At 39.3% G+C, this 23,511-nt stretch overlaps 1 protein-coding gene across 1 annotated transcript in view; it reads right to left on the bottom strand.

Annotated features, from left to right (window-relative positions):
- Nucleotides 1–23,511, bottom strand: part of DYNC1H1 (dynein cytoplasmic 1 heavy chain 1) — a 68,912-nt gene that overhangs the window by 7,701 nt on the left and 37,700 nt on the right. Inside the window, exons 39-74 of the mRNA XM_074956252.1 lie at nt 23,204–23,410; nt 23,000–23,121; nt 20,895–21,060; nt 20,511–20,674; nt 19,538–19,667; nt 17,617–17,750; nt 17,180–17,294; nt 16,859–17,020; nt 16,559–16,773; nt 16,223–16,427; nt 15,878–16,051; nt 15,654–15,773; nt 15,448–15,568; nt 14,388–14,583; nt 13,546–13,663; nt 12,209–12,424; nt 11,210–11,422; nt 10,904–11,031; nt 10,205–10,358; nt 8,925–9,071; nt 8,686–8,836; nt 8,206–8,459; nt 7,880–8,014; nt 7,674–7,768; nt 7,352–7,526; nt 6,782–6,857; nt 5,045–5,205; nt 4,595–4,706; nt 4,066–4,126; nt 3,863–3,986; nt 3,205–3,318; nt 2,661–2,831; nt 2,202–2,419; nt 1,911–2,014; nt 1,259–1,470; nt 192–345 (exon numbers count right to left, since the gene is read on the bottom strand). Coding sequence (XP_074812353.1) covers nt 192–345; nt 1,259–1,470; nt 1,911–2,014; nt 2,202–2,419; nt 2,661–2,831; nt 3,205–3,318; nt 3,863–3,986; nt 4,066–4,126; nt 4,595–4,706; nt 5,045–5,205; nt 6,782–6,857; nt 7,352–7,526; nt 7,674–7,768; nt 7,880–8,014; nt 8,206–8,459; nt 8,686–8,836; nt 8,925–9,071; nt 10,205–10,358; nt 10,904–11,031; nt 11,210–11,422; nt 12,209–12,424; nt 13,546–13,663; nt 14,388–14,583; nt 15,448–15,568; nt 15,654–15,773; nt 15,878–16,051; nt 16,223–16,427; nt 16,559–16,773; nt 16,859–17,020; nt 17,180–17,294; nt 17,617–17,750; nt 19,538–19,667; nt 20,511–20,674; nt 20,895–21,060; nt 23,000–23,121; nt 23,204–23,410 — 5,524 coding nt within the window. The remainder of the gene's footprint in view (nt 1–191; nt 346–1,258; nt 1,471–1,910; nt 2,015–2,201; nt 2,420–2,660; nt 2,832–3,204; nt 3,319–3,862; nt 3,987–4,065; nt 4,127–4,594; nt 4,707–5,044; nt 5,206–6,781; nt 6,858–7,351; nt 7,527–7,673; nt 7,769–7,879; nt 8,015–8,205; nt 8,460–8,685; nt 8,837–8,924; nt 9,072–10,204; nt 10,359–10,903; nt 11,032–11,209; nt 11,423–12,208; nt 12,425–13,545; nt 13,664–14,387; nt 14,584–15,447; nt 15,569–15,653; nt 15,774–15,877; nt 16,052–16,222; nt 16,428–16,558; nt 16,774–16,858; nt 17,021–17,179; nt 17,295–17,616; nt 17,751–19,537; nt 19,668–20,510; nt 20,675–20,894; nt 21,061–22,999; nt 23,122–23,203; nt 23,411–23,511) is intronic.

The following is a 23,511-nucleotide window of genomic DNA, read 5'->3' as shown; positions in this document are numbered from 1 at the left end:
GAATGGTTAGGTTGGCAATACTGCAGTTCATATATGTCACAGGATCAACCTCATTTTGACTTTCAGAATTTTGTATTAGGCAAAAATAGTGGTGTTTCTTTTCAGTGCTGGAAATGAGAAGACATCAACTGATGTAATAGGATTACTGGGAAAGCATTCTAAAAAAGAGACGCTTGTTTGAAGTCACATACCTTTCACCAATTCATTTATAAGTGTACGCAAGTAGTTGGTCTGTTTCTTCTTGCCTTCACAAACCTGAACCACATCGGCAAGATCCTGACGGACATCCTGAAGTAATTTGGCTCCCATTTTCACCTCTCTCTCAAAGAATCGGAACAACGGATCCTTATTTAAGGAAGAAAAATGAGGAAACAACAAGATGAGCATCTTCTGGTGGGAAAAATAACTTAGCCCTGCAACAGTGAAAGGGAACTAGTTGGCTGCCCAAATCCCACATGCATCATCATCAACTGTTAAGGGCTCACCGTAATGTGTTTTTTTACAATGCAGTCATTTCCTTCGCCCACCCCGAAGATGCAGCTGCTTCACAGATGGTAGTTTAAGGGAACTGAAGCAAGAACTTCACTCCCTTCTGACACCAACTGCAGGCGAGAACAGCATGCAAGCCACCTGCTACAGTCTGGCCTAATTATTACAAATTCCCTATTCCTTTCTGTATTTATGTCCAGAGCCCAGGTCCATAACCTGATCTAAACAGAGAAGTTTAATATATAATCCACGTCTAAATCATTCAACAACCTAGAATCAAACTTCCCTTAAACTCTCTTGATTGTAAAACAACCTGTCTCATACTAGCCCTCAGAGCTTTATGGCTCCCTTTCATTTTTAGTCCCCACTCTCAATTAGCAGAAGCCTCAGTATTAGCTACCACCCATCTTTCCAGTGAGGACCGACCAGTGATACTACCTTTGAGCCAACATATGCTCTTCAGTTCACTTGAGTGATCAGACATGGGATGTGGAGATGCTGCACTTACAGCACCCCTGGCTCAGGAAGCAAGAGACTAGAAATAAACTCTTCTACATGATACTTTCCCAACCAAATGGAAGTGTTACTCTGTCATAATTTCTTTAACTGAATTACAGCAAAGAAAAGGAAACAATGTCTTGTTTCAAAGTCTGCTATGCTACTTGGATCTAGAGAGACCATTTTCAGGCTGCAATCTGAGTAGGATACCTCACCCACATTTGCATAACCCCTAGTCCTTTAGGGACCAAAATATGTATTTGGCAATCACCTTAATATTTTCCACTGTTCGTTTAAGATGATTTAGAGTTTGTGGGATAAGATGGAACCAGTTGGAGGCTGTGGTGTGCAGTGTTCTCATCCAGGATGGACGACCATCTGAAGTTGAATCTGTTCTTGCCTTCTTTTCAGTTTCTGCATAAGCTAGATCATCCTCATCCTCTAGCATCTGCATTTTCAGCATTTTACTGATCATATCAATACCTGAACCAAAGAATAAAGGAAGCAAAGCCAAAAAAAAAAAGGAATAAAAAAAGGATCTCAGTACAAGGAAAGTTTGAAAGAGGCATTAGTGGATTACATTTAACACTTCTGTGATTGCCACTTATACTTAAGGACTATTTTTAAATATTAAACAAGAGTAACCGTCCTTAGGACTAGAACTAAAAGTCACAGTCTCACTTGTGTAGTATCTTCCTGTCTACTGATGATATCATAAGCAACTTACTTTCAACCTTAAGAATTCATAGACATTTATTCATTTTGTAGAGGCTGATATTGTTAATACACATTGAGATACTTGTAACTTTACTATTTAGTGTAACTCAAAAAGGTACTTGTGTCTCATCTATTTTGAGCATTAAAAAAAAAAGTGAAGTTTACATAACCTGTAAGCACACAAGAAAGTCAAATACAAGTTTTACCCTGTGTGGTGAGAAGAACTTTTTCTGCATTGTTTGGTAAACCAAGCCAGGATGGGGTTTGTGTGTCTGGCAGCAGCTCAACCCATTGGACAAATTCTTCACGTCTGTAAGTGAAAGTTGTGGCAGTAAATTGAACTAAGTTAATTATCCATAATCTCACGTATTTTAATAGGTGACCAGGAATACATTGCCTGGCTAAATACCAATGCAAAAAAATACAACTTCCAGCTTCTCAAAAGGAAAGCAAGCTACTAAGGTGAGACCAATTGAAATTTGAGGTTGAAAAAATACCTGATTCCATCTGGCATTTGAATATCCTTATGTCCATCAACCTTGCAAGCCAGTTTGAATTCACTATCAAAGCTCAAAGTGGTAAACAAACGCTCCAAGAAAGTGTTTAGCAAACGCTGATCAAATTCATTATCAATGCGACCTCCATAAATGGACTGTGCCATCAATGTCTTCAGAGCAGACCATGGGATTTTATCAGGTGAAATGTTTTGGCGGCCCTGACAGTAGAGACAATTTAATTAGAATGTGAAGATTTGCCAAAAAAAAAAAAAAAAAAGGGAAATTGAGTTTGGACAGTTTAATGAAAGCCAAAATCAAAAAGTTTGGATATTGCTTCTTTCCAGCTAATCTGGACAGTGTTTCAGATTAATTTGCCCTTCACTGAACAGTAACCACAAGTAATCCAAATGTTACTTTGTATTTAAAAAAAGATTATGGAAGAGCAAAAAAATCAATTACCTTTGCTGTATCATCCAGCCAGGTATCTATTGTGTCACAGGCAGATCTCAGATCAGATTCACCAAATTCATATTTCTTGGACCAGCCCAGGGGAGCATATCGCAAACGTTCTTGAATGATGGCATGGAACCAGGCAAGGAGGAAATATAAACGAGCACGTTCGTTTGGAGACTAGGATGGGAAAAAAAGAAAATGCATTATTTCTCCACACTAAAACCAAAGTGATCAGAATTTATTAAAAAAGAAACCTGGTTTGCTACAGTGCTGGTGAATGTCAAATGTCGAGTAAACACAGCATTCTCCAGGTTTTAATGCATCAGATCACAAAAAGCTTAACCGATTGCTTCCTTACATGCTAGGTATGTTTTAGTCAGCGTAAACTAAAAGCCTCTGAAAAACTTGTTCCTTCACACTAATATCAGAAGGCATAACATTAGTTTAATGTATGATAGAAACTGAAAACTGTTCATGAAAGTTTCTTTTTAACTTCAGAGCTTTCAGTTGGTTTGAGTTCCACATAACTACACAGAAACCATCGCCTCACCTTGCATATTCTAGAAACAGGAATGCTACTGAATGTCCTCAGCATATTCGCCTTTACACCAGGAGGAGGTTCAAACACAAAGATCCGACCAGCACGTAGCAAATTCACCGGCACCTAGGACAGAAGAGCATCAACACAAGTTACACCCTTAGGAATGCTCTCTTCTATGAAAAATGTGATATTTGGAACAAGTTTGTTACAATAAAAAAAACTTAGTGTAGGTTAACAGAGTATCCTCCCTCTTGCAATAAGATGCCGAAATTACCAGGAGTAGGGACTTATACTTTAACATGAATTGTCATGTATGATTAAGTACTAAGGGCCAATTCCTACTTTCTGCTAAGAAAAAGGAAAGGAAAGGATGGGAAGACGTAGGCAGTCTTTTCTGCCCTGCGTAAGCAGAGAAACAGGATATTTATAAAGCACTTGACATTACTAGGAATGGGGTGAGCAATACCCTAGAAAGCACCAGGCAGGATTTTGGGGACATTTGTTCCTGCTCCTGCAGATGCATTCCAAAATGCACCCTTTCCCCGTCACACTAAGGCCATCATGGGGAATGCTGCCCTGGGTGGTAGGAGTCTTGTAACAGTGGACACTGGAACAGCACTACACACCACTTGCTGTGCCAGTCGAAGCCAAACTTGGTTTCGGTTACCTTGGGATTTATCTCCATTGTAAGGAAAAGTCGGAAGCAAGCATGAGGTTGTAAAGAATGCAGCTTCTTCTCTAACTGCATCAACCAACCAGGAGCCAGATGGACATTCTTTAGCATCACCCACCTACAAGAATTTGATAACAGAACAGTAACTAACTTGTTATTGTCAGTTCTACTTATATAAAAAGAGGGACAGAACATACCTGCCAGATTTCACTGCTGTGTTTATTGCCTTATCTGCTTGATTAAATCCTTCAGCAGAGCCTACAAGCAGAAGGTTATGGTTAGCTCTAGAAACTTAATTGGCTTAAATTATGTTTATATGAGGTGGTAAGAAATAAGACAAACATAACTGCCTGGAACAATTTGCTTTTTTTAAATTAGTAAATGTTAATTTCACCATGCGCGCGCACACACACACACACAGATGAAAAAAATATTTGAATCAAACATTTACAGACAAACAATAAAAATGCTGCTTGAAGACAGATTTAAGGATATTTACTTTGTATATTTTTACAAGTGATGTGACAATCTGTGTTTATGATAAAGCTTTAACTTTTTGAATCCCAATGTCTGTCATTAAATAAACTGTCTCCCCCATGATTTCCCTCCACTGAAAGTTTTAAAACTGTTAAGTGTTCTTAAAAAAAAATAATCAGTATCTGTCAAAAATTATAAAACAAAAATGAAAGTCAAGTTCTGCCAAACCTAATGATAATCTTTTCTTACCTATAGCAATAGAGGTAATCTGTGTGTTTTGTTCAGTGGCAAGATCTTCAACATGGCCACTGGCATCATAGCCAGGTACAGAACACATCAGAACAGGAGTATTAGGTTTCACCTACAATCCAGGGCATTTAAACAAAACATTTACAATTACCATAAGAATAAACCATATTGATAATTATGCACCTCCCCCAAATCTGTGGGGGGAAGGTAAATTCCCTTCATCCCTTATGCTATTGTAATAACTGTGTTCAGTACAGCTAGTAAGTTTGTTATACTGCAATAGTTTTAGCTAAAGGATCCTAGGAATACTGTTCTCTCAGTGCTGAAGCCTATAACGGACACCCATCACCTCAAACTGAGGCAAAGCAGTCTGATGTGCCACCACCAACAGAGATGTATGCCCTTGATACGATGTCATGTTTTAAAAGTATTTTCATTCCTATAATTTACCTCAGTATCTACAATGTGTGTCAGATCTAATGGCTGCTCCATAATAGACATAAAGGATTCGCCAAGGTTTGCTGAAACAAAGGCATGTGCCATGGCCAGCAGACGATCTGGACGGAATGCCTGGATCAAGAGCAAACGATGAACGGCCTGCCCAATAGGGGCTAAAATGAGAAAAGGAGAGAGAGAGTTATTGTTCCTGACGCTTAACAGGTCATAATAATTTGATAATTTTCTTCCCAATCCTTGAACTGTGTTAATCAAATTATTGAAGAAAAAAAAGACTTAACAAAACTACAGCTTTTAAAGACTGAGATACAAGCTGCTAAATGCAGTACTCTATACTGAAATTCACATAATGGTAATTGCTGTTAATCTGACAATCAAAACTAACTCTGCCCAAGAAGGTTATCTTAAACTGATTTAGGCATATCTATCAATGTGACCATCAGGCTTACACACAGTACTCTTTTCAGGTTGCGAGCTCTTCAGTGTCTAATACAACAGTACCGTAATTTGATTAGGGCCTTTGGATGCTTCTGCAATGAGTTTATACAGAATCTAAAGCCTATACAAGTGTTGCCATGAAATCTCTAGGGATTTCAGCAAAAAAACACGCTTTCCTGCAGGATCTGAAACTAAAGTGTTGCAATATTGTGTAATACATAATACATGAATGCTAGACTATTAAGACAAATAACAGCTTAGTTATTTGCAACAGAAAACTTTTAGCTTGACAGTATCCCTTAAGATTTTGTCCAGATCTACTGACTGGTTACCTATCATTTGAAACCTATTTGCTCCAGTGATAAAAGCACTACGGGAAACTAGTGTAGATTATCTTATGCAAATTCTGATCCCATAGCCAAAGAATTTGACAGCAGCTACTAAAAGTGAGCTTAAAATATTCTCTTTAGAAAAAAAAAAGTTGGTTAGTAACAATTTATAGCAATTAGACAGCTCTGTAAATGATAAACAGCCTATTGCAAACAAATTTTGCATGCAAGTGCTTTGCCATGTGATCTTACAGATGGGAAAGATTAAGCAAAAGAGTGGCAGTTTTCTTTTAAGTTTTCACCAATCCAGAGCTTTAGTTTCTTTCTAGCCACCTATAAATATCTACACTTCGCATGAACAGTCTTAGTTTCAGTTAATACAGAAGTTGAGGCAGCGGGGGGGAGGGAGGAGAGAGGTAGCAATAGTTCTAGCAGGAGACCAGGCAGGGTCAGGAAACTTGTAACAAGAGAGCCTTGTACAGAGTACTGTTACAGAGCACTGAGTTAGATGAGGCTGGCAACGACCAAAAGGCACAGATGCCCATTCAACTCTCTATGTACAGTGGATTGTACGGTAGTTTATTCCTGTTGCAGGGAACCACAGTCACTACACTAGAACAAAATTTTAATAGTGTTTTGAAGAAACTATTTGAATGTGCCTTTTTTACTTACATTTGCAAATAGCTGACACCTTTTTGTGGGCAGTCTGAGGGGAATATCAAGACAATGCCCCCACTTGGTGCAAAGACCCCATGGTAGGGTAGAGTCAGGGACAGGCTGCACAGTCATTACTCATGCTGCAATTGTTTTGTGGATTGAAGACTTCCCTTTTCAATCTTATCAAACTTGCAGTGCTTATCAAACTTCATAAATGCTAAGTTCTAAGACTTTAATGAAGGTCTATTCTATTCAAGACAAACTGGTAGCAAGGCATTTGCCAGGGTAAGAGTGCAACTGAACTTACTTGCAGGTTTTTCTTCAGACCAAATGTATGGCACAGTCTGCTCTGGTGAACTGCTCTCCAACCAGATACAGAATTGCTGTATTGAAAGAAATATTAATTATGATGCATTGTGCATGACACTTAGGATTCCATTCCAGCTGTAAGATCTTCAGAACAGGCACTTTCTACACACATGGATACAGAGCCTACCATTATATGGTCTTGATAGTGATGGGGGAGTTTACTGCAGCAAAAACCCCAACCAAAACTAAAACTATATACTGCATAGTCCACTTAAATAAAATGAAACTGTACACTAGTTTCTACAGAGAGGGGTAGACCGATCCATGGGTTAGGACACTAGCTTGGGAAAACTGAGGTTAGAATCCCTGCTCAAAGTCTTCCTGTGTAAACTGGGCAAGCCACTTAGTCTGTGGTTCAGTTCCCAACTCCATCCGTACCTCATAGGAGTGTTTGAGGTTAGCTACATTGTGAGGTACTCATGCTATAGCAATGGGGGCCATGCAAGTACCCAACATAGGTCTAACCTAAAAATTTAGTGCAGTTACAGTGCTTAACCAGGATACTTGCCTCATCAGCTTGAACCTTAGAAACCAGGTCCTTAAACTCAGGAAGGCAGCTCAATCTCATCATAGCTTCCATTTGTTCTGTTGTAAGTCCACTGATCTTTGGGAGAGATGCTGTGCTGAGTACAATTTCTTTTCCTCTTAAGAAATGTTGGAATTCTGCATCATATGTAGGCTCCCTTAAATTAAAAGTAGAGTAGATTTTAGCCAAATATCTGTCTTCAACTGAAGTAGTGGTTAACTTTAAGGCACCAAACACAAAGCTTTCATGTATGCAAATGGGAAAACTGAGATGCATCTCAAAAAGCAAAGATACAAATATTTACCCAATTGTGCCTTTAAGTTTAATTCTGGCCAACAGCATAGCAAAGGTTATGTGATCCTGATGTAGCATGCCACGAGCTACTCTATTGAAAGCCACCTAGCGAAACAAAATGTAACAGGTTAGTTGTATTATAAAGAGCCTTAATCAGATTTCCACAGGACAAGACCCTTTGCTAAGTACAATGTCAGTGAAAATTCTATACTGAACCTGGAAGAGGTCTTTTGTGATGATTGAGAGACGCTGGGTATGGTCTGTAATTCCCTTCAAATTTGGGTTCTCGTACAAGACATTATGATAGATATCCAAGAAAAACTGGAGAGAATACTGGTATAAGAAGTGTATCTAAAAAAAGAGAGTTAAAACAAGTTTAGAACTTATGGCCCTACTGTTTGTCAAACACTGAGGTTATTGCAATTCGTGACGTACTTCTGTAATAACGGGAATTTAAACAGTACAGCATAACTTTGGAAAAATGTTAGAGTACTGAATATTTCTGGTGAGAAAAAGGGATTAAATTTGATTCTTTATCTAACCTGTTTCAGTGACTCCATTGTGAAGTAGATACTACTGCATGCTGTAGAAAGTGGCAGATACTGCTGAGATACAGTCTCCACCTCTTGCATGACAATATCAGTCTCTTCTACTTTTCTGGTGACCTCTGCTGCTTCCTTCTTTAGGTTCTCCAAAGTAGTTATGATTGTGTCATCATCTAAAATACGTCCCTTCACTTCATTGAGAGCTTGTAGCAGAGATTTTTCTAACTGCCGCAAACGCAGTTGGAATTCACCTTAAGTAAAACAAATTGAGATCTGCGATCACATGCATTGCATATAACCTATAGAAACATTTTATTCTATGCAGCTTGTCATATCTCCTATATGCTTTCAAACAGAATGTTCCAAAATATCACATTCCTCAACTAAAAAAAGAGCTGTATATTAGTAAGAGAGTGACAGTCAAGTTTATTCTCTAATTAGGACTCATTTTTATGGTTTAATTTGTCAGAAACATACCTTGAAGTTTAAGGAGGTCAGAACGTTTTTCATCAACATCTGGTCTTTCAGCTTTCAGGACCTCATTCAGACACTGGCTCTGTAAACTACTGCGAGTTACTGTGAAATTGACAAACGTAACACGAGAGCAGAGATCCGGGGGAAATTCAACCTATCAAAATAAATATCAGGATCATTTTGTTGGCTTAATACATGTTCTGCCCTGCTGAAAGCTAAACAAATTTGTAAGTATTCCTTACTGTTGGATCTCTGGTGGAGAGGAAGATGACAAAGGATGGTGACAAGTCAATATCTTGGTCTCCCAGAGTAATAAGCACTCGACCTCCAGTTCTCCGGACTTCACGATTCAGCACAGGATTCAGAACTGGGTCATAGCTCTCCACATCCTAAACAGCAATACAATTGAGAGTAATGAAGAGAACAGTAGCTAAATGAACCTGTGCTGGAACAAGCTGGAATAAAGTTTGATCTGGATCACATTTTTCCCCCGGCTTGGGAAAAGCTCTAGTAGTAATCCACATGAAGTTTTGGTCATGTGTGAAACTACTGTTAGTCCAATCTTATTCCCCATACAATAAGCTATACACAGTTTAATTTTTACTATCAAATACTATTCAGACATTTTGGATGATGGATTACATACCTAAGTAATGTTTCAGTTTGGCTTTCTTAATTTTGCTGTTTTCATTGTGTAGATATCAGATCATAAGTAGCACCAAGAGGACGCAATCAGAAGTGATGCTCCCATTGCTATAAATATTAGACCTGAATCCTGCCTCAAAGAGCTCACAAATTTAAGAGCACAAGCAATAAGAGGGTGATGGAGACTGACACCTTTGGAAAGTAAGTTAATCTGTGCCTCAGTTTTAACCCATCTGTGCTACAGGGATAATTTAGCCTTATTTCTTAAGGTGTTGTGAGGTGCTCGGATACTACAGAAATGGGTGCCATCTCTAGACAGATGTACTTTCATACATTTGCGTTATTTTTTGTATTTTCATCAAGCCAATCTGACTTCTCCCATCTGCTCCAATCTAGCTATTTCAACACTGACTATTTACTGTAGACATCCATAGAAGTGAGTTAAGATTTTTTTAAAAAACAGGAGCATTACAGATCAGTGTAGGGACTGTTCTACGCAGGAGGGATGGTGTGTGAAGAGTCACGGAAGGGGAGTGGACAAGCAGACTGGATAGTCAAATCACCGGTGAAGCGGAAGGGGCACAATAGGTGACAAATTAAGTAGCAAGGGGCACAGCTGAGAAAGGCCTTTAAATTTGACCTTGATATGGTAGGAGAGGGGGAGCAATGTAGTTAGAACAACAAGTAAGGGAGATGATCTTTGCTGCATTTTAATCCATTGTCTACACAAGGACCTTCATTTATTTAATTCCTGAAAAGCACAGAATTGCCAGAGTAGCAATAAAACTAAGCCCCAGCAAGTGAAGATTTCAAGTATACTTCCTGGGAAATGTAACCACAATTTTTTTTTTCTAATTTATGTAAACAAGAGACTAACCTGGACGAGTAGAGGGTTACCAAATCTCAATGCACTTTCCAAGTTCTTTCTGAAAGCATCATCCAAAAAGCTAGTACGAGTGATCTTACGGTCCTTGTATTCATTCATAATGAACTCTGTGGCTTGTCCAGAAGGATCAATGATCAGTGGATACCTAAGTTAGTGAAAAAATATTTCCATCATATGACTGATTTAAGGCTTCCGATACAAGGCATTTAGTCCACTCAGTTGAGTTAATATTCTAAATCTTTTTTGGAGAATGTGGGCTCATGTAATGGAATATGGAGGATCACGGTCATTGTTTGGAGAAGATAACAGTTAATGATCTAACTAGATAGAACTATCAAAAGGATACTTTAACGTTTCAGTCAATACAGACTAACAGCTTCAGTTTGAGCTAAGTTGGTATAATAGTAGTGAAGAACACTAAAAATGCAATTGTTTTGCTTATTTATAAACACAATGGAAGAAGATTATTAAGACTTGAATTTAATTTGCTAATCATGGGTACTATGTAGATGCCAGACAGCACTCAAAATCTCTCAAAGCATTTATATTCAGTTTGATGATAAAGTTTCAACCAAGTTTTCCTTTTGATAGGTGTGTGCAAATTCCACTGACTTCAGTGGGAGTTCTGTGCACCGATCCATTGTTAAGTTTATCCCCACACATTCTGTACTTATTGTACAAACGAAGTACCTATTAAACCGCTTAAGCATGATAGCGTTTTCTGTGCACAGGTCATCTGCAGGTAGAGAACTTGCTTGCCAGCGAAGACGCTCATCTGCATTGGAAAGGTATTCTGTCCTTGCAATGTCTGTACGGAACTGTAGAGTAAAACATTATTATTATTATTTGCCCAAAGAGAGCCCAAAGTCTGATCAAATTTGATCTTTATCTTTTGTGAACACCTTGTGATTTCCCCTTTACGACACAGTAACTCATTACAATCAATGTTAACACGTGTGGTAGTCATGACATTAGTAATTGTGGATCAATCTTTACCTGGATATTTGCTTGCTGCAAGTGATGGGACCATGTAGTGAACAAGTTCTGTCGCATTTGCTGGTCAAAGTAACCAGCATAAGCAATAAAAGCTCCTGAAAGCAAACAGTCTCCTGCAATAGTGGACATCTGGTTCTTGAAGGTTTCACTTGTCTTCTCCCATCTTTCACGTTCAGCAGACAGACTCTTCAAGAGAGCTGTGCTACGGTTTACCTAGAAATTAAGGAATGGTCAATCTAATATATATCTTTATTCAAAATGAAGGCTCCCATAATTATCGCATTTGCAACCTATACGGAGAAACAAGTCTGCCCAACACACCAGCCTTTGGACCCAAATTTTCAGAATTATGTATGTCCAGAAAACAATTATGAGTGCATGTACAACTCCGGAAGTTTGGGTTTTAGTATTCTTGGGCTGTGAATTTTACAGTTCTGGTAGTGGAAAGGGATAGAAGGGTTGCAAACATTTTGGAGAACAGGATTACAATTCAAAACGACCTTGACAAACTGGAGAATTGATCTGAATTCCACAAGTGAAATTCAAGAAGGGGGAAAAAAATCAAATGCAAAACTACAAAACAGGGAATAACTGGGTAGGATCTAGCTGGCTAGGCTGAACAGCATCCGGGGGTTACAGTGGATCACATTGAGTATGAGTGAACAATGTGATGCAGCTGCAAAAAACGCTAATATTCTGGAACGTATTAACAGGAGTGTTGTAAGTAAGACACAGGAGGTATTGGTCCCAATCTATACAGCAATCAGGGCTCAGCTGGATTACTGTGTCCAGTTCTGGATACCACACTTCAGGAAAGAGGTGGACAGGTTGGATGAAAGGCAAAGAATGAAAGACATTGAAAGGCAAACTGTGGAGTAGAGAGGCCATTAAAGCATTCTGTTTTAGAAAGGTATACAGAATGTTTGAAAGCCACTACTCCCACCCCGAAACAAAGAAAAGTTAGCAAAATGGACAAAATGGTACATTAAGTATTCTCACTTTTGCTTCAACTGCAGCCAGGTCTGCCTTAATTGCTTGAGCCTCTGAAATCAGCACTGCATACTCTTCCTTGTAGCGAGCAATACTGGCCTCGAGATCACGAATCATCTGTTCTACCTCATTAGCTTTCTGTTGATTGTCTTCAGCATCATCCTCCAGTTTCTGTAGTTCATTGCGGAGAGGTTCTACTCGTTTCAACATATCCGCATAATTCAGCTGTGAAACATGTAAACGGTCAGTTCTAGATACTTTCTAGAATGGAACTTACCATGTGACTTGGGACCATGCAAGTCAGCAAGAATAATTTTTTATGGATTGAGGGCACCCCTCAGGATTTTAGGTATTCAGGATTTCATTTTAAAAAGTTTAATTTTCTAGTCTTCTACTTAAACTGATTCACTATTCTGAGTCTGCAGGCGGCCTGAAACAGCCAGAGGTGTAAACTGCACTATTCATCTCACTGAAGTTCTTTGTGAAGCCTCCAGATTTCGATCAAATTAAATCATGCAGTGCAGAGACAATTGCCAGTGCGCTCTCTCAGGGCATGTAGGATGAAGGCAGGAGAGATACTGCAATGAGTCTGGAAGGCTAGAAGAGGGAAACTTACCCTTTGGGGGTAAATACCAAATTACTTTTTCCTTTTCCCTGGGATTAGCTTGCCCCCACTGAAGGAGCCCTCCTGTTTTCCCATAACAGCACTCTACTCAAGCTTCTAAAATCCCACCTGTAAACCCTCAGCCAAAGCCTACACCCACAAATAACCAACCTGGGCTTTGGATAGGGCTAGATGAGATGCTGTCTGTGCTTGCCATTGACATTACTTCAGAACTAGATGCCCTCCCCTCAGTAAGACATGATCATACTGCTCTAAAACATTCCCCACCCTTGTCAGGTGGGGGAAAACGAGATCAAACCAGGGAACAAAAACCTGGTCTGTACATACACAAAACTAGCTACAGAGCAAAAAGACCAGCCACTAATCACGATTATGAAAACAGATATTTTCAACTGTCTTTTGAAAAAGTTGTAGGGTTGCAATCATTACATACAAGTTCTTATGAAATGTACTGCAGGATCCTGTTAATCATGTGATAGTTACCCGAGTATTCAAGAACACTCAGCACCTTACTCTGCACGTTCACTTGAGACCAATTTCTGTTTTTACCTATAATAGCAAGCTAGACAAGATGCCACAGATCTTTGAGTGATGGAAGTCTGCGGATTCTGAGTCCTTGCATATTTCCAGCACCTTAGAACTAGTACTTATCACTAGGTATTTGATTTCCCACATAACACTGAAGCATTCTACATTGGCGTATCTACTGCGGAAGAGTTACCTGTGCAATTGCCCATTTTACCATGGGGCCACACGCTAAGGATGCTCGGTTTACGATTTCGTAATTGTAACTTGGATTTGACATGTAATTCTTCTTCATCTTTTCCCGGATGGAATCACTGCAAAAGAAGAGTTATGTTTCACACAGCATGTATGCAAGTATTGAAACTGTCAGCGCAGAATTACTGAGAGGAAGTTGCCCCTTTACTACAGCAGATAAACTAAAAATACCATAGATCTTCAGTATTAAAGTTGACAATGAAAAGCTGCTGATTAAATTATATCTGAGAATAACTGGTCTGATCTTTTTCCAGTCATTTGTCTCCTCACCAAACAAGAGACAGATTGATTTTAAAACCAGTTTTACTGCAGCAGGAGGGCTGGCCATTGCTCTTACTTCAACAAGATGCTGCTTCCTTATACAGCTCACAGCTATTAAGAAAACGAAAAAAGTATTCAGCATGCAACAATCAGGGATTTAAGGCTACTGCTGGGAAATAAAGAAATTTAAGTTCAATTACTGGGAATAGTCTATATCCCACTGCTCTGATGGCAGTATGCGCTACTCAGACTATATACTTTAAAATTTATTTTAAGAGCAAAATTTAGCCGAGATGCACATCTGCTCCCTGATATATCATCTTCATGAATATATGACAGAGTTTGATATTTTGCTCGCCGCATAAAAGGTGGAGATTCTGCATACGCATTGAGATGAATTTTGCTTTTTGTGAGGTAGAAAACAAACCCTATCACCACCAATTGTGACTACTAACTAAGATTTCTATTGTGGAAATCTTGAACAATTTCTTTCTATTCCCAGCAGTACCTGCAGTTATTCACCTGATCTCCTCAGCAGAAAAGTTTACAATAGTTGGAATGAAGTTTTCCCTCATAATGATGGAACGTATCTGTTTCCAGTCAGTTGTACTTTCACCCAATAGTAGACAGATGGATTCTAGTGCTAGCTTCACTGCTGCAGGTGGGTTGGCCATAGAACGGACCTCTACCAGATGTTGCTTCTTTATTGATTTTACAGCTAATCACAGTGGTCAAGCCGGATCGATCAGGAGAAAGGAAGAGCATTGATAGGGGAGAAAAAGGAAGAGAAGACAGCAAAATAGTAAGACAGGAATTAGCAAATCTTCATTGAGATTGTTGAGAGATTTTTAAGCTTCAGGTCATATCTAAAATGAATTAAACCTCTCTTGTAAAAACCAAATGCTTTCCACATTTTGAAAACTCTCCACCAGTATTCTCACTTGAGTGACAGCAAGCTGAACTATCAGAAGCCTCCAAGCACTACTACAAGAGCAAGAGTTTGCACCTGGCAGCTATGTTGAGTTCACAAGTTAAGGAGCCTAAAAACAAGGCTATGCCTCTACAGTGAGTGACTGTATACCTAAGCAAATAGTGAGTTAGAAGTCCTTCCTCCTCTTACACAACCCACTGATAAGCCATTGTAACTAACTCTTGAGTAAATAAGTTGTAGGTAGTATTTCCATTCATGATACTTCCTAGTGTTTGCTGACCTACTCCTGTTTCAGGAGTTCCTATTCTAACGTGGCCCGGTATACTGAAAGATAGTAAGTAAGTAAATCTAGCAAAGCTTGACAAAAACAGTGAACAATTAAGATACTTTATTGCTCAAAAGTTTAATAAAAATACGGCTTAGAATGCAAGTCTACAGTAGCAATAATAGGAAGTTTGGAAGCTCAGTAGTGCTAGTGAACTATTTTATTTCTACTGCTTCCACACTAAAGATTAAGATACTGCTGATAAAGGGAAGGACCCAAAGTTCACTGAAGCAAATGGAAGCACGCCCACTGACTTCAAGAGCCTTTGGATCAGCCCCAACCCCTAAAGGCAGGCATGCTGTAGTTATTTGTCAGTGCTGACTTACCATTCTGCGCTTCAATGACAGCAGGCTCGACTTTGTCTAGATCCTCCTTCACACTCATTTGCTTATCTGCAATTACTGCTTGCTGTTTGTGCAGCTGCTCCTGAATATCTTGGCTCATAACCTAAGAGAAAGATTGTGCAACCTGTAATATATTATTTCTAAATATACTGCACATGTACAAAAGGTAAAGAAAGCTTTGATTTCACCTTTTTCTTCTCAGCTTCTTGCTGATCCTTCACCATTTTTTTCAGCTTGTCATTAGCTGCTGCATTCTTTTTTTCCAACTCCTGGCTCTTTATTCTCAAGTCCCTACGCAGTTCTTCCACCTGTCATGAATTGTAAGATTAGAGTCTATACAGACTAAACTCAGTTTTAAAACGTTTTAATAGCTCTAATTTTATTTTAAAAAGCAAAGTTTAAAGGTATGTACCTGGTCAACAGTTTCCTTGATCTTTCGAAGACCAACATTCAAATGCATCTGCTGCTCCTCCAGCTCACTCCTTTTCTCATTGAACAAGTTAGCATAATGGTTGATGAAGTCCAAGTAGTGACGTGGTGTGATGGCCATAGTTCTGCCTCCCCGTTTTGCTAGACGAGCATTAGCCTTTCCAAAGGAAAAGGATTTTGTCAAAAGTTTGTATATGTAAAAGATTAGGATTATAGAATATCTAGATTTTTTTAAACTCAACTGTCACAGGCCAACGTTGTTGTACTGAACTTGTGTCAGTCTACTAGAACATGGCATTAGAGATCCGAGTAGCATGGCAGAACACACCTGATGAAGGGTCTGATGAACAAATACACAGCTATTTACAATAGCTTCCCTATGTGATGGCGGTTGTGGTAACTTGTCATATACAACTGGCATATAGTCTGGCACAATGTAGTTTGGCTTCTCCAGATCCATTTTGCTTGTAAACTCTTTGCCAACTTGGTACAGTGCTTCAGTTGACCAGTCTCCAAACCAGTTCAAGACACACCTGCAGACAGGACAAGACAGAAATTTTGGAGGCTTTAATGTCTTTTTTCAAGAGGGTATTAACAATATTCTTAATTAAAAAAGACAGACCTGAAGTTGTAGGTTAGTTCCCAAACAGAATAAATAAGTTACCTGTTGAAGAGAGCTGGAGAAGTAGCTGCTCTGTCCTTCAGGCCCTCAGAAGATGGGTTCATGGTGAACACAACATGGAGATTGCGAATAACTTGACTGGTGAACCATTTGTACAATTCTTCATGGGAATCTAGCATTAAGCCTTCTTTCTGTGCTCCCTCTTTACACTGAGTCATAAGGGTGGCATATTCATCTCCTTCAAAGAGACCAGGAACCTAATCCAGGAAATAAGTATATTTTTCTTAAAGGCTTGATTTTTCCCTGCATAACTGCTACTTTATACACATTTACTCAAGTTACCTCTCCATTGGCCAGAAGAGTATTCATTCTCTCCAGGAATCCAGAATCCAGTACATTTGACTCATCCATTATAAATGCTATTTTCTCATTCTTGCAGCCAGAGCGTCTTAAGACCGTTCTCAGATCTTCATCAAAGTCTTCACCTGTGTATTTTCTATGAACCTATAAAGATTTAGCAATAGTTACTGATCTTTTTTAGCCCTTATCCTCCCTCACAATGGCTTATGTTTATATATTTATCTTACCAAAGATAGAATATCTTTAAGACAACTGCAAGCTTTAACAGTCAGTTTTTTTGTTGAGTGATTGAACTAAACCAACCTTTATTTGGTAAACACTTAAACCATTCATCCAAGCCACAAATCGTGAGAGAGTAGTTTTCCCTGCTCCACTAACTCCAATGAGAAGCAAATGACCCTGAGGCTGGCGGAAGATTCTGAAAGAGATCGGTACTTCAAGTAAATTTATTGCTTGATAAATTGTGAATTAGCCACCACATTTCCAAACCTCCCTTCCTTGCAAACTTAACCTGCATTTTTTTTTTAATACTGTGACCGGTTCGGGGGTACACTGAAGTGACTATTGTCAATATTTCTCAGTCTACTGCTATAATTCCAACCTTGCAGTGCCCCCTTTACAGAATGCCTCTCCCAAGTAGAACACCAGAACAAACTGGTGCTCCATTCTAGACTAGTCTGAATACAGATTTGTTTTATAATTCAAACTAGACAAACCCAGGAGTTGGAAATTCAGCTTACCGGTCAATTCTTAGCACATGATCCAAAACTTCATTGAACAGCACTAGCGGCACATCAAGTTCTTCCTCATAAAACACTTTCAGCCTGGCTTTTACATAGTCTCTCAGCTCTTCCTGATCCACTGGGATATAATCCTAGAATAAGGAGGCCCATATGTAAGCAAGAGATCTAATCGTCTAGAATTTAAAATTAAGGGAGAGATTATCCAGCAGAGGGCTCAGCAGGGTGAGAAAGGGGCTGGAGCGACAAATTCCCAACTCAAGAATGGAGGAGGATCGCCACAGGGACCCCCTCAGACTCTGATGTAGCACGTGCCACGGGCAGGGCATGTAATGTTACATGCCACGGCAGCAGTGCTGCCCAGAATTTCTGCAGGCATCTGGGAAGTGGCTTGCATAATTTAGACAGCCCACTAAGACTCAGAGCTACCTTAGTCCCCACCCCACTCCCCTTTGGCTATGAGTTCTGTGCTGTGCCTCTTAGCAGTGCAGTTCAGACCTTCACCTTAAGTTGAAAAACTAGTTTCCACATCACCTCAGATGCTGCACTAAAATCTGATGCATTTTCTATTTGTGCATCATGTCCTCAGAGCCACTGTAATGTAAGACATTTAAAAGGATTTACTACTTACTTTAAGAGGCAATATAAGTCAGTATATTCATAGGTGCCAGAAAATTCCCAGGTATAGGTATTTGTGCTCCTCCTTGGCACTTTTACCATCACTGCAAATTCCTGATTTGAACACACATATGGCTCAACTGGTTTGAGTTATGTTATCTAATACAGGGGGTGCATGTATGTTAAGTGCATTTTCGTAAGTCTGAACAGACAGGAGAGCATTTAGCCAGCAGACACAGAAGTAGATTTATGAATACCTGCTTGGACACTGAAAAGCAAACCCTAAAACATTCAGAGCAACAAGCTTTACACACCACATATTAGCATTACACAATTGTTTTTTTAAGTCAGTTGCAACAGCTGAGGTCATATAAAGGATTGGTGGGGGGGAGGGGGTGTCTAAGGCCATGAACAGTTTATTCATCAGACACCATTGTTTGTTATGAGATGACTATAGGCATTTATTGTTTTGAAAGCATACAGCTAGATACAAGATTGAGTATGCTTGTACTCCACAATCATACCACCTTGGGTCATACCTCAGATCAAGCAACTCAATGATCTACCACCACTTGGGAGACCCAGGATGCTAGGAAATGAAGCTTGTGACTCAGTGGGTGGCACTTCTCCTTTGGGTCATTAGTTAGCCAGTGTGGTTACGGACACCACTGGCTTATTTGTTAAATAAACCAAAAAGACAACCTACATCTCCTAACTGCACTAGTCCAAGACCCCAGGATACTTTCTGGGATTGTTACCCTTGGTATTCTAGAGGTGTCCCTGTTTGGGTATATGCTCTGCCTTCAAATTCACAGTTCTACTCCCTTGATACCCAGATAGATTCTGCTGTGTGCTGGATACCCATCATGGCATGCTGCATCAAATGTGTTTGCTTACCAACTCCAAATGGTTAGCAATCCTTATTGTCAAAGGTAAACTATCATAGCATGGACTCGCAAAAAGAAAAGGAGTACTTGTGGCACCTTAGAGACTAACCAATTTATTTGAGCATAAGCTTTCGTGAGCTATAGCTCACTTCATCGGATGCATTTGATATAGCTATAGCTCACGAAAGCTTATGCTCAAATAAATTGGTTAGTCTCTAAGGTGCCACAAGTACTCCTTTTCTTTTTGCGAATATAGACTAACACGGCTGCTACTCTGAAACATAGCATGGACTGTGTTTAGCACACTAGAAGGAGTACTACCTAAGAGAAGTGGTGGGCAAAGAGACTCTCTTAATAGGATACTTAGTGTCTGCAACGGTCAATGGCAAGGCTTCGATTGAGATATCCCTCTTTACCTTTGACAGCCAATTGCTGTACAAGATGGGTCTGCTCATAGCTTTCTCTTTGTCTATGTTGGGGAAATGTTTCAGAGCTACCATATCAATGTTTTCATCAGTCCAACGTCTCTCCTCATCCTCCACAAGTCTAGTTAGAGAGAAAGACAGTTACAAGCAAGCATGCAAAAACTAAAAACAGATATACGTGAAGTGTTTTAAATATCAAGTTAAGGCAAAGGGTAATACTATTAGAACTGACCCATATTTACATCTACTTGCAACTACTTAGCAATCCAACAGACACTTCTCTTGCCCTGAGCTTAGAGAGGACTAGATTTCAAATCCACAAAAGGTATTACTCCTCATATATAAGCCTTTGGAGGTGGCACTTATTTTATGAACTTAAACTTTTGTTCATTTCTACAGCAAGCGCAATTTCAATTTGACAAATCCTGAAGATGTGAGAAGGGAGCAAGGGTGAAAAGCCTTTCAGCGTAATCGTAACAATTTAAGGTCCAATTTGGTAAAAAAAAATCTCAATTTGCATTTGATAAAATCCCTCAATCTCAACTGCAACAATTAAAGAAAGGGGGACTACTCAGATTGGCCAAGCCTTTTCAAACTATTTGTTTTTACCACCTTTAAATTTGAGGTGAACTATAATCCTGTGGTCTTTGTAGGCAGTCTGTACTTCACCTCACAAACCTGCCCATTACAACAGTTTTGTGCTCCAAGCAGATAAATGAATGAGCCAACCGTTTGAAGTTGAAATTACTGACAAAAAAAAAAAGTGAGTTTGGCATTTGAACTACTTGAGAATTCTGCCCAACTGAGCCCTTTTAAGTGTTTATACTTAATATATCTAAAAGAGCAATCTGGAATCAAATTAGAATTCAACTTGGGCCTCGACTTATTTTAAAGGAAAGTCTCTGGAAAGAGTTGAGAAAAAGATCAATTTGTACTTTTAATACTATTTCCATAGTTTCTTTACCTGTCTTGGAAGAGACGCAAGGCTTCGTGTGCCCAAATCCTAATAAGGCCTTCAACAGGTAAGGTTTCTAATGGTCTTAAGGCTTCAAAGATACCTCTCACCCATCGAGTCATTTCACGAGGTGAATAGATGTAGTGTGGTTGTGTGTCTTGGGTGAACCTTTCCTAAAAATTCAAACACACTGGGTATAGTATCTAATGGGATAAAGTTGTGCAACAATAATTAACATGCAAACAATGCTTCTCATGCCCCCATCTCACAACTGCTAATAAAAACTGGTTAAGCAGGCCAAGACAAAGAGCACTGGGATTTATCTAAAGTGGCACAGTAACAAGGAAAAAGCACTAGTCAGCAGAAGTTGGGATAGTGTGTAGAGCACGTTACCTGTGACATTGTGTAGAACTCTACCATGGCAGCAGTAAGAGGTTCTGCATACGTGCGGAGCGATGGGATAAGCCTCAGCATTGCACGATTGAATGTTCCATATATCTGAGTAAGGGAAGCCGGTCCAGGATAGTCCACATACACCACAGGGACGTGGCGTAAAAATCTGAAAGAGGTCCAATAGCTTAGTGTTCATACGAGGAAAGACTTCATCCAAGTCAGCTAGACTAGACCTGACCGATCTATTTTCAAGATTCAAAACAACTGCCATCCTTGGTGGAGATTTCATCTCAAATTAAGCCACTAAAAGTCAAAGGAGAGTCAATTACTGACTTGTACTCCGCAATATCACATCATATTGGTTCGTTTCTGATCCAAGCTGCTTGTTCCATAGGGTAAAAGTAACTATTAATTTCATAACAGCATTCTCAGCCTCTGAAGGGAGTAATGTTCAGCACTCACATTAGCCACCACCCTGTTGGCTAAAACAAAGTCCTCCTTGAAGTACAGGGATGCGAGTGAGTACAGTCTGTGTTGCTCAGAGAGTCGAAGGCCATAAGCAACCTAGTCTAACCTCCCATATAACACAGGCGGTAGAACTTCCCCAAAATAATTCCCAGGGCATCTTTTAGAAAAAAATGCTATAATCTTGATTTAAAAATTGTGAATGATGCAGAATCCACCCCCAGTAAGTTATTCCAGTGGGTAACTACTCTCACTGTTAAAAATGTATGCCTTGTTTCCAATCTGAATTTGTCTAGCTTCAGTCTAGCAAAGAAGGGTATAACATGATCCAGTGGCTGGAAGCTGAAGCGCCCATTATTAAATATTTATTCCCTATGTAGGTACTTACAGACCAATCAAGTCCCTCCTTAACCTATTCTTTGTTAAGCTAAATAGCTTGAGCATTCTGAGTCCATCATTGTAAAAGCAGGTTTTCTAATCCTTTATCATTCTTGTGACTCTTCCCTGAACTCTTCAATTTGTCCACATCTTTCTTGAATTGTGGGCACCAGAACTGGACACAGATTCCAGTAGTGGTCACATCAGTGCCAAATACAGAGATCAAATAAGCCTCTTTATCCTGAAAGGGGTTTGGGGATCATGGTGGATAATCAGTTGAACTTGAGCTCCCTGCTGAACATGTAACACTGGCCAGAAGACCTAAGGCAATCCTGGGATGCTTAAATGGGGATCATAAATAGGAAGAGAGTCCCCCAACCTGTTAAGTATGGCCAACATTCTTTGTTCCTAGATGTATGTATTTACATTTAGCTTTATTAAAATGCATATTAACTACTTCGCCCAGTTTACCAAGTGACACAGATTGCTGTGAATCAGTAACCTGTCCTAATCATTATTTAACATCCTCCCATTTTTGGGTCCTCTACAGTCAGTGATTATTTTGTTCTCTTCCAGGTAACTGATAAAGATGCTAAATATCATACGGTCAAGAACCAGTCCCTGCACAACCCTATTGGAAACAAGCCCACTCAATAATGGCTCCCAGTTAACAGTTACATTTTGAGACTTATCTGCTAGCCAGTTTTTAATCCATTTAATGTGTGCCATGTAACTTTTATATCATTCTACTTTGTTTTTGTTTTTAAATCAAATTGTCATGCAGTACCAGGTCAAATGCCTTACCTGAGTATATTATGTCAACACTATTACCTTTATCAGCTAAATTTGCAATCTCAACAAAACAAAACAAAAACAAAACTAGTTTGACAGGATCTATTCTCCATAAACCCATGTTGATTTGTATTAGTTACACTGTTCTCTATTAACTGTTTAACAATCAAGTCCTGTATCAGCCACTCCATTATTCTGGCTGGGATCTAGGTCATCCCATTTACCCTTTTTAAAAACTGGCATTTTAGCAGCTTTCTTCCAGTCTTCGGAACTTCCAGTGCTCCAAGACTTAATGAAGATCAACAGAAGCCTGATGGACTGTTAATGAGCAGCTCATTTGGATGAAAGGTATTTTTAAACCAATATTTGACGCTACAAAAACTGGATTCCAATAGTAGAATGTAAAGGCATCAGATACTCCATTTTGCAGATCAGTACTATAGTTTTAGTAGCTTCAGAATAGTATTTACCTATGTGAAAGTGGTTTCCTTCCAGGATCAGTAGGGGGGTTACAAGCTCCAACAAACTGAATCCTCTCTAATTTCACCCAGGTCTGATCCGATGTACGGTAAAAGCCTCCATGTTCCACCATCTGAATGAGGGAATTGTTTTAATATAAGAAAGTTTCCATAATAGCATAACAGTAGAATCCTTAGTTTCACAACAAAACAAACCTGTCTAATGAAGGATATGACTCTCTGCGTGCCGTACTTATCCATATCTGGCAAGTTGATTTCGTCACAGAACAGCACCAGCCACTTTCCTAGCTGCACGGGAGCCAGCACCACTCCATTAGGTGTACGCCTGTACTCACAGTAATGATCAAAAGTTTTCAAAAGTAGCTCTGGAGTAGTAGCACTAGAGAAATTAAGTCCAACCACCTTTAAAAACAAAAAAGGTGAAAGAGGTAAGACATTTGATATGTTTTAATAGCTTGAAGTCTTAGAAATAATGGCCTGTGATGGGATGTTAGATGGGGTGG

Source organism: Natator depressus, chromosome 6 (genome assembly GCF_965152275.1).
Source record: "Natator depressus isolate rNatDep1 chromosome 6, rNatDep2.hap1, whole genome shotgun sequence".
Lineage (NCBI taxonomy): Eukaryota > Metazoa > Chordata > Testudines > Cheloniidae > Natator > Natator depressus.
Note: the sequence above shows the minus strand (reverse complement) of the source record. Positions and strands in the feature narration are given on the sequence as shown.